Source organism: Impatiens glandulifera, chromosome 7 (genome assembly GCF_907164915.1).
Source record: "Impatiens glandulifera chromosome 7, dImpGla2.1, whole genome shotgun sequence".
Taxonomy (NCBI): domain Eukaryota; kingdom Viridiplantae; phylum Streptophyta; class Magnoliopsida; order Ericales; family Balsaminaceae; genus Impatiens; species Impatiens glandulifera.
The window spans coordinates 39,236,097-39,249,674 of NC_061868.1; the positions used below are offsets into that span (position 1 = coordinate 39,236,097).

At 24.2% G+C, this 13,578-nt stretch overlaps 1 protein-coding gene and 1 non-coding gene across 2 annotated transcripts; one reads left to right on the forward strand and one right to left on the reverse strand.

Moving 5' to 3' along the window:
- Window positions 1–4,202: 4,202 nt before the first annotated feature.
- On the forward strand, window positions 4,203–4,282 carry TRNAL-UAG. Its single transcript has one exon. It is a non-coding gene; the product is annotated as a tRNA-Leu (tRNA).
- Window positions 4,283–9,017: 4,735 nt separating this feature from the next.
- On the reverse strand, window positions 9,018–9,647 carry LOC124909860 (zinc finger protein ZAT2-like). Its single transcript, XM_047450490.1, has one exon. The coding sequence runs from the start codon at window positions 9,645–9,647 to the stop codon at window positions 9,018–9,020; it is 630 nt and encodes a 209-aa protein (XP_047306446.1).
- Between the last annotated feature and the right edge of the window lie 3,931 nt (window positions 9,648–13,578).

Below are 13,578 nucleotides of genomic sequence, written 5' to 3' on the forward strand. Positions count from 1 at the left end.
ATGCACATCTACCAAGAAACATCGTCGAGATCGAAAAAATTCTCTTGGTAAGAACAAATGAGTGATTTCAGTAAAAATATATAATTATAATCGAGAGCAGAATGAATGTTACTCTCGTTAAAAAAAATATACTTTATAATATATATATATATAATAATCTATTTAAATATTTTTTTTATTAATTACTTTTTTAATTCATAATTCAATTTCATATTCAATTCTAAAAAAAATTAATATATAATAATAATTAAATTTAAAGTACTCAAAGACATAATTAATTTGGTATTTATATAAAAAAAATGAATATTTAGATCAATTTGCATCATAAACTCAACATTAAAATAATGTAAAATAATAGATAGGTATAAGTTATACAAAATATATTTCATTTAATTATTATTTTTATTTAATAAAAAATATATTTATATTAAAAATTAATGAATACATACTTAATTATAAAAACTTAAAATATATATATATATATATATGAAAAGTCATTTTCTTTTTTACTTTATTTATTTTATAATATATATATTTTTAACAATCTATTTAAATAATTTTTTTTTATTAATGGTCACTTTATATATATATATATATATATATATATATATATATATATATATATATATATATATATAATTTTTTTATTAATTATTTTATAATATATAACTAAATTATTATTTTAACTCTTTTTTTAAACTTTTTTATATATATTTAAAAATAGATTTTTGATTTTTATATTATTGGTACTTTAATTTTGAGTATTTATTAGTCCTACTTTTAAATTTATCTTTTAAAAAAGTTTTCATTTTTTGTTATGTATTTTTTTTACTCCTCTTCTTATTTTAGTTTACAATTTGGTATGAAATGAGTGTATCCAACATTTATCAACATATTGTTTTTTAACAAAAATAAGTCAAAAATATTTTAATATTTGAAATTATATGAAAATCAGCAACAATTATCTTGTAATCTCCTTACCACTTACCATAATGAATGACCATGACTTTTCATTTACATTTTTTATTTATTGTGAAGGATTGTCAAATACAAGTACACTAAATCCAATATAACAACAATAAAATCAAAAAAACAAAATGCATAAAGAACACATTTATCTAAATTAATTTTATTCATTGGGTTACAATTACATTAATCAACATTACACAATTTCTCACTAGTTCTAAAATCTTATTTCATTCTAACTTAACCGTTTATTTTCAGAAACGACATTTTTCCTTGATAAAGATCGGGAATTCGTCTCCTAAACTTTCCAGAATTTCAGTGATCCTCTCCTCTAACAAACTTGGTACATCAACAACCTTCCCTTTTCACGCCCCTACAATTTCAGATTACATGATAAAGAAATAATTAGTTGTATCCATTTTGTTTTTCTAGCAAAATGCGTACGTGTGACCATGTGACCATGACAATAAAAACAAATAATAATAATAATAATAATATAATTGACTTTGGGCTTTCAATCTACCTTTCAATTTCCCCGTTAATTGAAGTTCATACTTGCTGCTCCACCATAAAAGAAAACATTAATTAAGCTAGATAGATCATCACGGTTCAACTAGTTAAATTTATAACAATATTAAAATAGTAGATTCTTCTTATAACCTCTTTTCTCATGTATATGTAAACAATTTGGGGTCGCGGCCAAGGCATAGGCACCATAGGTCTAGGAGTCCTCGGTCCTTTTCTCATGGGTAAGGTCTGCAAATCAACAAAATCATTCATATCAATCAAAAAAGAAGAAAAACTTATAGAAAACATGCAAATTAAAACAGATTAAACGAAGACAAATCATGACTTACGAAAGAGAGTGCAGGTTGCATTTGAATCAAGTCATTCACTTGTGTTGACTACATTGATGAACAAAGAACAAATTAATCAAGTTAGCTAATGCAAAAATGATGAGAAGAGATTAACATAAAATCTGAAATAGATTTGAGATCGCTGAATACCTCATACACCAAAGCTTGAAGTTCTATATAAACCATCTTAGACGTAAACTTCTTTAGAAGAAGTTAAGCTAACACGGTATTTGAATCTTCGCATAACGAGAATAAGAAGATGAATAGAGATCAGAACTGGTTCATTCCAATTTTGATAAAACAGAATAAATAGAAGAAGGAAGAAGAAGTAAGGACGGGGACGGGGGCGGCGGCGGAAAAAACAAGTAAATGAAATTAGGGTTGGGCCTTTCTTTTGGGCCTACTTGTGTTTTATTAAATAAAATACTAAATATAAATTATAATTTTATCCAACAGATAGAGGAACGACATAAAATTCTTTTGGGCCTATTTGTTATTTATTAAATAAATAGTAAATATAAATTATAATTTTATCCAACAGATAGAGGAATGACGTAAAAACAAAATGTTGGTCAAAGATTTTTTAATACAATTATATTATCATATTATTATGTGAAAATTTCAGGGTGGACATTGAATGTTATAAAGTTAGAAGTAAAATAGAAAAAACTAGTTTAACTATGGTTGTATTAATCCATAAAAACACTTAAAAGGACGAAAAAAAACTATTTTTTTTAGTAGTTGAACCGATAAAACGGTAATAATTTAATCATATATTTATATTTATATATTTATATAAATATTAGATATATTATAAATAATATTTAATAATATATATTGGTTATTTTTAAATTTTAAATTTTAAATTATAATTTGTATAAAATTGTTTAAAATAAATCTAATATGATTATTAGTATAAAAATATAATTTTTTTTAAAATATATTATATTGTTTTTTTGGAAAAAATATATATTATATTTTTAGAATAATATAATATATTTCTAAATATATCTATAAAATATTATTATAATATATTATATTATAACAATAATGTAATATATTATAAATAGATAAAAATGGAAAATAGCACATAAAAGGTAGGCACAAACAAGAATTTTAAAAAAAAATTATTTAATAAGTTTAATATTTAATTTAAAAAATTAAATTATAGTTTAACTTAAAATTAATATAAATAATTAAATTTAAAATATATTTAATTGATAATAAGTTATTATATTAATAAAAAAAATTTAAAAATAATTGAGTTTTAAATAATAAACAAAATTAATTTGAGAATTTGAACTTCAAACTAGATTAATTTTAAACCTCCCCTAGATTATTTGAACTTCAGACAGGTCCATTAGAGTTTTCAGTTAATTAATGTTTTCAAATTTATTTTCTGATGAGTATATTGAACTGATAATATATATGAAGTAAGTGTTTCAACTGCTTTAGATAAGCTCAAATTAATACATGGAAGAATTGAACGTTTCAGGCAATCACTGTCTTATGAACTTTTGGTGCCCTGTTTCCTTCTTTACTAATCTAAAGGATGATACTTCTAGAACAGGTTGTTATCGAATCGAAGATCTAATACTTATGGCCAACAAGACCGAATAAGCAATGGCGCAAACGTGTGAAACTTGCTTGTTTCTTTCGATAAATTGGGAATACGATACAGACTTTGGAGAGACGCTGTCAAAAAGGGTGTCAAAAGACTGTCTTTCACCGACCATATGTCATCAACATTGAGCCTATTTGAAAATACTTATATGGGTGTTAAACCGTTTTCCAAACAAAATACTTATATGGATCATGATGAAAAATAGTCAATGAAAGATGATCTATGTCAGTATGAAAATGTAGCGATAATTTATATGACCTCATTTAAATTAGGATATGAATACTGAAAATTGAATTTGAGATTTCAGTCTTATCACTATCATTGTGGTTAAGTATTTATAAAAATATAAACTATGCGAGAGAAACGAAAAAATATTGAATGATGCGACCAGATATATTGGGTTTATCAATTTTCAACATCTAGCTCACGCTTTCCCAAAGCTCGGTCCAGAAGGCCAAGTGCCTCTATTATGATATTAGTACTTTACTTAAAAGACTTAAAGGAGCTCATAGTGTTTTTGTTTATATCCCTCTTAAATAATTGATATTACAAACTAATTATTAAACATTTATTTTAATTAGTTCACTTTTAGATATGTTAAATTTCTAATTAGTTCATTTTTAGATATTTCAATTATTCGAAGAACCCAATTAAACCAATTTTTACTTAAATCGCTAATTAAACCAATTTTTTATCCTCAACATTTGATCAAGATTAATGAAATATAAATCTAAAATATCTATTATATCACATAGGACAGTTTGGCCGAGCGGTCTAAGGCGCCAGATTTAGGCTCTGGTCCGAAAGGGCGTGGGTTCAAATCCCACAGCTGTCAAATATTTTTTTGTTTTACGACATTTTGGAATAATATTTTTTTTGTTTTACGACATTTTGGAATAATATATTTTTTTTTGTTTTTTTAGGACATTTTGGAATAATTTTATCTTGGACATTTTCGTAGGTAGTTGGGGTTGTTTGAGGATCTTGTACAAATTTTTGGATGTAAGAGTTTAGTGCTTGTTTGATTATAAGAATAAACTGAATCAAACATCCTTAGAATTTAGCCCCTAAATGAACAAATTCCAAGTTATTTGGATTAGGAGTTATCAAATTCCAATTTGATGCATTTTCCATGAAAACACCCTATTTGATAGATAAAAGAAACATGTTTCAAAGCAATAAAAAAAATCAGAGCATCCTATTTTCAAATTGGAGTAATTGTTTAATAATAATTTCATTTTGAATATTATAGTTTTTTAAAACTAACAAATGGGACTAACCATACTATATTTTAAATAACTAAAAATGTACTACTTAAATAAAAGAAAATAATAATAATAATCTATTTGATGTTTGTTTATTCAATTTTTATTAAGTTAAAAAAATAGAATTCTTGTTTTTTATAATAAAAAAAATTATTTGAATTATAATATATATTTATTTTATTTTAAATTATTATTTTTTTTTTATAAAAGATTACCGTGTTTTAATGTTTTAATTGATAAATTGATTGATTATATTGATTTGGAATAATCCCATCTTTACTCGGCATGCTTATTATATAAACGAGTTACAATTCGACTGGTCTTCTTCTTCATTCTTGGCAAAAGGAAAAACCTACATGCCAAATTGAGACTTTGATGAGTTCCTCATGACATGCTTCATGGAAGAACACATTATCTTCCCAAATAAGACATAACTAATCAATCAAAGATAATTATTTACTAATTTAGAATAAGTTTGAATATATAAAAATATACTCCTCAATAATTATACACTAGTTAAAAATCTGCATTTTAATGTGGAGTTATATTGAAATAAAATAAATAAAACTGTTTAATGAGAAGATAGACTATTTGGGTCAAATGACAAAATATCCTTAGTAATTGATAATTTGATGAAACAATTTATGGGGGTCAATTTAGTCAAAGTTTGGATCTGAATTTGAATCTAAACAAATGTTGAAATTTTTAAAGAAAGTAGAGACATTTTTTGGTCAATTTTGGCTTCGATTCCTTAAATTGAATACGAGAAGTCAGCTGATCAATATCCGGATTTTGTGTCCTTCGACACGAATTAGACGATGAGTTTTCCATGTTCCTACAGTTTTCGGAGATTCCGAACGATTCTAATTTCCTTGAAAAAAATAAGTGATTTCATATAGATTGAAATTATATTGACATGCTCTTCCTAGTATACAACTCTTAAAACATTTAAGTTTTAAGCCTTAATTTTTCTCATACAATCACATACTATTTTCTTATCCTTCATTTGTATAATTCCCTCCTTATTTTTTTTACAATTCAAAACTATTGACCATAGATACTCCCATGAAAAAAAAAATCACAAATGACTTTTTTGAACCTTTCTTTTTCCTTTATTATTGGTTTGTTTGATAAATATAAGATTTATGAGGTACAAGTTAAAAATAAGTCAATTCTCATTTTATATATAAAAAAAAGATAGTCCTTCCATTTCCTTAACCTTCATTACTATAATTCCCTATTTTTTTGTTGGTGTGACTAAAAACTGTTAATCTCATATACAATACATACTAGCAACAACAACAAAAAATATTTATTATTTGAAAGTTTAAACTTGAATCAGTTTAATTAAATATGTATCCACTTTTGAAGTATGTTACATAAAGCTCAAACTAAAATTGTAGTCATATGATATTTCATTATAAATAACTTAACCATTTAAAGTTTTATTCTTAGAAACTGTGTTTTTACTTTTACATTACATATTTTTAGTTAATTTTTAACATCCATATAAAATATATTTAGAATAAAATAAATAAATCATTTCACCACCTCACTACGATTTAATCTTGAACCCTGAGCAGACGAACCTTATTCTGTTCAACTTTTCCGAATAATTGGGTTTTCTTGAAGTCGCGAGATATTGAACATAATAAAGTTTGATCGTTCAGAATTGAATTGCGACAGTTAGCATGAGTTCAAAATCGTTAATGTATATGTTGGAGATCTCTAGAAAGGGGAGTCGTGAAGTACAAAATCAATTTCTAAATATCATTTCATATATAAATGTGGAAAACTATATTTAAAAAAAAAACAAATAAATAAAAAATTTCATGCGACTATTTAAAAAATTATTTTCTTATCCTTCATTTGTATAATTCCCTACTTATTTTTTTCAAATGAGACTGATCAAGAGAGCATTTCAATTTTTCAGTTATGATTGTTTCTTATAAATATTTGTTTATCTTCTTATAACCTTACCATTTTTTTAAATCTGCAAGACCTAAATTTTATCATTTATTATATTATTACGGTTCTAATCATCTTAATAAAAGACATTCATTTTTTTTTATAAAATTTAAATTTTAAATTCTTAATATAATAATTTAACCAATTGAAACCAAATAACCTAATATTTATTTTTTACAAAACCATCAAATATAACCGGGATCGATAAGTAATTGGGTGGGATTCAAAAATAAGTATAATAAAATTAAATTTACAAAATTAGAAAATTAAATATAATTAATATATATATAGTTAAGGCTGTTAAATTTTAAAATCAGCAATTATATGAAATGAAAAATACGACATTTTATAATTGTAAGAAAAATTAGAAAATTACGAATTACCCTTTTTGTATATAAACTATGCATTTCTAATCAACTTAAATTTTTCTAAAAATAAATATGAATGACCATCTGCCAATTGATTTTTTTTTTTTTAAATCTGAAGACATCTATTTACGCAAAAGAATATGGCTGAAACTGATGAGTTGCTATATTCTGTTTCAAAATAGTTGTGCATGTTATACATTTAAAAATTAATTAAAAAATTAACCAGTGATTTTAAAAAAGTTAATTAAAAAAATAATGATGTGGGCTTTTTTAAATTTTATCTAGTTTATATAAATTTTAACTTTTATTACATTATTTTTGTTCTAATAATTTAACTAAAATAAATTTATTTATAAACAATTTAATTAACCTGTATTTATTTTTTACAAAAACCTCAAATATAATTGGATAAGTAATTGGGTGGGAATAAAAAATGCAACTAATTAATTAGGTGGAATTCAAACTTTAGCTCAAATTTAGGAGGAGAGATCCTCTGTTACCAAAATACCTCTAGGAACAGAAGCATTTTGGTGCAGCGGATCTAGCCTCCAAATTTAGGCATTGTTTTAGGCTAATTATTTGGGAAATAATAATTTAATTGTGTAATATATATAAATAATTAAATTTAAAATATATTTAATTGATAATAAATTATTATATTAATAAAAATATTTTAAAAACTAACGAAGTGCTAAATAATAAACAAAATCAATTCGTGAATTCAGAAATTCAAATTAGATTATTTTTAAACCTCCCTCATTATTAGTGTACACACAGAAAAAAGAATTCAATTTTTCATCATGGAGATCTTTAAAGAATGAGCTATGCATAAGAACAATTCAATAATTTTATAAATATTTATCTACTTTTTTTTAAATATCTTGGCAAAATTCATATATAATAAAATATTCGACAAAAATGCAATTTATTAACTCTTTTAGTTCAATTTCAACTAATTCATATTTAATTTCTAAAAAAAAATCTAACTAGTTAATGTTGTATTAACTATTAAACACACTTAACATGTTTTTTTTTTTTTTTTTTTTTTTCTGGTTTAGTGTTTAAATAGAACAAATTTTGGATTCTAAAACCAATGTTATATTCAAACACAAATAAATTGTTCATTATATTAATAAATGTACCAAGAACAATTTTCGGAACTTATTTATAAGTCAAATATCTAATTGATCCTCAAAATTACATTATTACCATTCTAATCGTCTAACTAAAATACTTTTATTTTATTTTATTTTTATAAAATTCAAATTTTAAAAACGAAATTAATTATAGTATTTATTTTTTTAAAAAGGCTAAAAAACCGACCTCTCCAATATAATCGGATAAATAATTGGGTGGGATTCAAATTCCAGCTTTATGGCCTTGTTTGATGGGATTAATCAAATTTGGCATACAACTTCAATCTTTTTTAAATCAAATTATCCATAAAATTAAAATAAAAACAAAACATGAAAAAAAAAGTTCAAAATAAAAAAATTAATAAAACAAAAATAAAAATACATTTGGATGACTCAAGAGTCCAAAAGCAAAAGTCCTTTAGAAGAACCAATCATCATGTTTTTTTGGATCAGCATTATGAAGGATCTTAACGGCTTTTTTTTTATTATCTGCAGTAAATAAAACAGAATGCTTTTGTAAAAAATATTATGATAAAAATTTTGAATTAACCTTAATAAACATTACATATATTCATAACGATTCTTCATGTTTTTTTTTATAGAGACTGTATTTCTCTATCTTAAAATTACTCTCCTTATACTAGATCCACTTTTCTTGTATTTTCCCTCTATCCAACTCACAATTAGCTGAAATCTAAAAAAGTAAGAAGGAAGATTAGATTTTTATTAACATAAAAACTTTAAACAATAGAATTATAAAAAATAAAGGATTAAATACATACCACAAATGAATTAGAGTTTGATCGAATCAAGTCAAGTCGGCGCCACTATCATCATAATTTCTCTTCCTCCGTTTTGGGAGGTGGTTCATTTAGATCAAACCTAGGAGGATGTATGATCCCGGTCGGATTGGACTGGGTCTGGCTAGTCTCACCACGGGTCAAGTGGACCCTAATGTGACCTTCAAGGGCCTGACCACTTTGGAATGTCTTTTTACATTTTCTGCATTGATGAAGTCGACGAGGAGAAGAAGGAGAAGGAGAAGGGCTAGATTTGTTTGTGAATGTATCTGTAAGCATCAGCAGAGCTTCAACAGCGTCATGTATATCTGGATCATAAACCTCCACCTCCTCCGGCCCAGCCCTCAAATCAGAATGAAGCTGTAGATGATTCTCTTTGAATGAATCTGAATGGATCCTCATGTGTCCGTATAGAGATTTATTGGAAGGGAAATTCCTTTCACAGAACGAACAATAATAGATTACAATTAGATTATTATTGAAACTGACCTTCTTTTTCTTTTTCTTGTTCATGTCAACTTCTTTGGATGTTGTGTTCTCGGGTGGGTCGTGGATTCTTACGTGGCCGTAAAGAGCTTTTGAAGAGTGGAATAGTTTCAAGCATAAATGACATATATATTTCTCTTCAAATTTCTCTTCAAATTTATCTTGTTCATCGTCCATGGTAGCTAGCTCAAATAAATTTTATCTCTCTTGTATTTTGAATTTTATAGAAGGAGGGAGAAAGAGAGGGAGAGAAGTAGAGAAGGAATTTAAAATGTGTGAACTATTTGTAAGTAATGGTAGGGAGCAACAATTTTGTATATAAAATATTTATTATTTATTTTGTTTTTATTAAAAATTTCTCTCAAATTATTAGGTGGGGAACTTGGTAAGGGAATGACTTTTCTTAATTTTATTTGCTGAAAAAATCAAATAATTTCTCTCTTTCCTCCCATTTTTCTCTTTTTCAAGGTGATGGTAAGTCATTCACCAAATTCCCTCACCAAATTCTCTCTCTATCACTTCTCTTAATTTACATATTTTAAGAATAATAATAATTAGAAAAATTAATAAATCAATATATATATATATATTATATTTAATAAATATATATAAGAGAGAATAAGAAATTAAATATAAAAATTATTAATTTTTTTTAATTTAACTAATTTTTTTATGTATTTTTAAAATAAGTAATAATAATGTGAATGGATAAAATATATAAATGTCTATTTTGAATATATATATATATATATATATATATATATATATATATATATATTATTGATATTAATTTCTCTCTTTTATTTTTCCTTAAAAGTCTACCTTTGCACGGATAAAAATATATACAAAATTTTTTATCTATAAATATTTTAAATAAAATTAATATGATTCAAATCTAATTAATTTAAAATTTGATTTTATTATTTAAAATTAAGTTTAATATAAACGTAATGTTAACATATATTTTATTCTCTCGCCACTTATTTAACTTTTATCTTGTGACTAACACACTTTTTAATATGCTTATTTTATCTCCTAGGCAAACCATCAACTAGTCTACCTCAATTGATGACACATATCTTATCACTCATCAAACTCAACCACTAATTCATAATTAACCATTATCTTGTGACTCATAGTTTTTTCATATACCTCTTTATCCTTTTGGCAAAACACTCATTAACCATAATCTTGTGACTCACACTTTTTCATATGACTCTTTATTCCTTGACAAACCACTCACTAATCTTAGCCAACCTCTCTTTTACTCTAACTTCAACAAATTAACAACCAATCTCAATTGATCACACACTTCTTATCCATCGCCAAAACACAACCACTAACCCCTTAACTAACCATCATCTTGTGACTCACTTTTTCATGTTTTTTTATCCCCTCATATGCTTTTTATCCATTCGTCAAACCACCCACTAACTCTAATCTTGTGACCTACTAACCCTAATCTTGTGACTCGCACCTTTCATGTCTCTTTATTCCTCGACAAATTTTAAAAGTTGGGCCACTAAGAATGACTTCTTGAAAATCTAAATTTACATATTTTAGTGTTCAATATGTAGTTTTAAACATAAAATGTGAACACTCTAACCGTTTAAACTATTTGAGACTTTAAAATAATTTTATTATTTTGTGTATATATATTTTATATTACTTATTAGTTAATTTTTATGTTAATAAAAAATTATATACGATGAGAGATAAAAATGTATAATTAAAGATAAAATATATTTATATTAAATTAATTATTAAAAACAATATAATATATATATATAAAGTAACTATATTTAATATATATATATATATTATTAATAAAAAAATGAGGAGTGATAGAGTGAGGGAATTTGGTGAGGGAATTACGCCTTCATTGGTTGGAAAATGTAAAAGTGGGAGGAAAGAGAGAAAAGAGAGAAATTATTTGATTTTTTCATCGAATAAGATTATGCCACGTCATTCCCTCACCAATTTCCCTTACCAAATTCCCTCACCTAATCATTTCTCTAAAAAAATATATTATATATATATTATATATAATTTTTTATTATATAATTAATTAAAATAAGATAATAAATAATTAAGAAAGAGAAATTAGTTATTATTATTTAAAAATTATATATATATATATATATATTGTTTAAATATAATTAATTATTAATATACAACATAAATTTGTCATTTACTTTTGTTTTTTATTTATATTAAGATGCTAGCTTTGAATCTTTACATTTTAATGGATTATGTATATATAAATAAATGGATGATTGGGAAGAGAATTTGAGAAAGGGAATAACGTGTCACTACATCACTAATTGAAAAAATGATAAAATATGAGGAGAAAGAAGAAAGAGAAATTTTGTTATTTTTTAACTAATCAAATGGGCCACATCATTCTCTCTCCCATTCCTTTTCTCAAATTCTCTCTCCTAATCATTTCTCATATATATATATATATATATAAATAATTAAATAGTTTTATTTCAAATTAACTTATTAAAAATAGATACAACTTCTTACACATTCATACAAATTTACTAAAAGTATTGTTTTCATAAGCAGTTGAATAATATTTCATAGTTAACTCATGATTGTAAAACAAATTAATTGTTTAAACATTACAAATTGACATATTTATTTTCTTACAAATTTACAGTTATTAAACATGTTAATGCTTTTATATATTTTTTAAATAAAACATGTCAATCCTGAAGTCACACAATTTCTTAGCCTTTCTTACAATAATTTCAACAGTTTTCTTCTGAGTTAAAATTTCTCTTCAACCAACCCTAGATACGCACAAGGAAAACATATCCACCAAAATGGTTTCTTTTTCTTTATTACATGGGAAAGTTTACTTTGATGAAATGTAATCGTCAAAACTTTTAAAAGTATGCATTCACTCTAAGCTAGACAAAACTCTTTCTATTATATATATATATATATATATATATATCACAAGACTTTTATTTTAAAAATGGTGAGACAATATAACTATGTTTTAACACAAAAGGGAATTTGGCTGTTGAAAATTATTAAAAAAAAGTCTGGTCCAATTTGTAATTAGATGTTTTGTAGTGCAAGTTTAATATATTTTTAAAGAAAATAAGATTTTAAAAATATTTATTGTAAACTATATCACTAAAAGTTGAAAATTTAAAAAAATGTAATATTTTTTCAAATTTTTTATAAATATAATATTGCAACTATTATTGATAATATCACTACGATTTTATAACGCGAATGTTTACAAATTATTTAATAAAAACTATATTTCTATTATATATTGTAACACATAATATATAAATAAAAATGTCAAAGTTGCAAAATTAATTTTGAAGTAATTAGTTTTTGATAATTAATTTTTTAATAACACAAATTAATAATCTCTCCAATAACTAGTGCGGTAATAATGTGATAAAATATTGTAACCCTGGAAAAATGTTTTAGTTCCGCGGCAAACTCGAGATTCTAGAATTTCAACATCGATTTGCGTATTAAGATTTTTTTTTAATAATATATTATTATTTAAAAGGATTTTAAAAAATTTCTAACAAAATTTTGAAATTAATTAAAAATAATTAATTTGGGTTTAAGTTTGAATAATCCAAGGATGTGTGGTAATCAAATTATGATTTGATTTTTAGAAATCCTTTATTTAAATTTATTAAAAACAATTAATTAAAAGATTATTTATTTGAAACAAGCTCGCCAATTTATTTTGAAAATCAATAAAAGAAAATGGCATACGTGTACAAACGTATTAGCAAGAGTATATTTTTAGTTCGTGGTTTGGTGATACTAGGAAAAGGGCTTCGCACTTCATCCTTCCTACCTATTTTAAAAACGGTATCTACTTATAAATTTGACTTTTGAAAATTGGTTATATCAAATTTTATTTTAACCGGTAATTTTTCTGGTCTTAGGTATGCATAGGTTTTAATGTTATTAAAATAATTGTAACAACAATTATTGAAATACTGGTACATGCTGTGAATGGCGTTGACTAAGGAGGAAAATACCTGAAAAACATTAGTTTAAAATGCATTAGGGTTTAAAAATAAATCATACATAAGCCTTTGTCAAAATATTTTTTGTG

What these genes read in the sequence shown, in the direction of transcription:
- LOC124909860 (XM_047450490.1), bottom strand. Translation starts at nt 9,647, where the DNA reads ATGGACGATGAACAAGATAAATTTGAAGAGAAATTTGAAGAGAAATAT.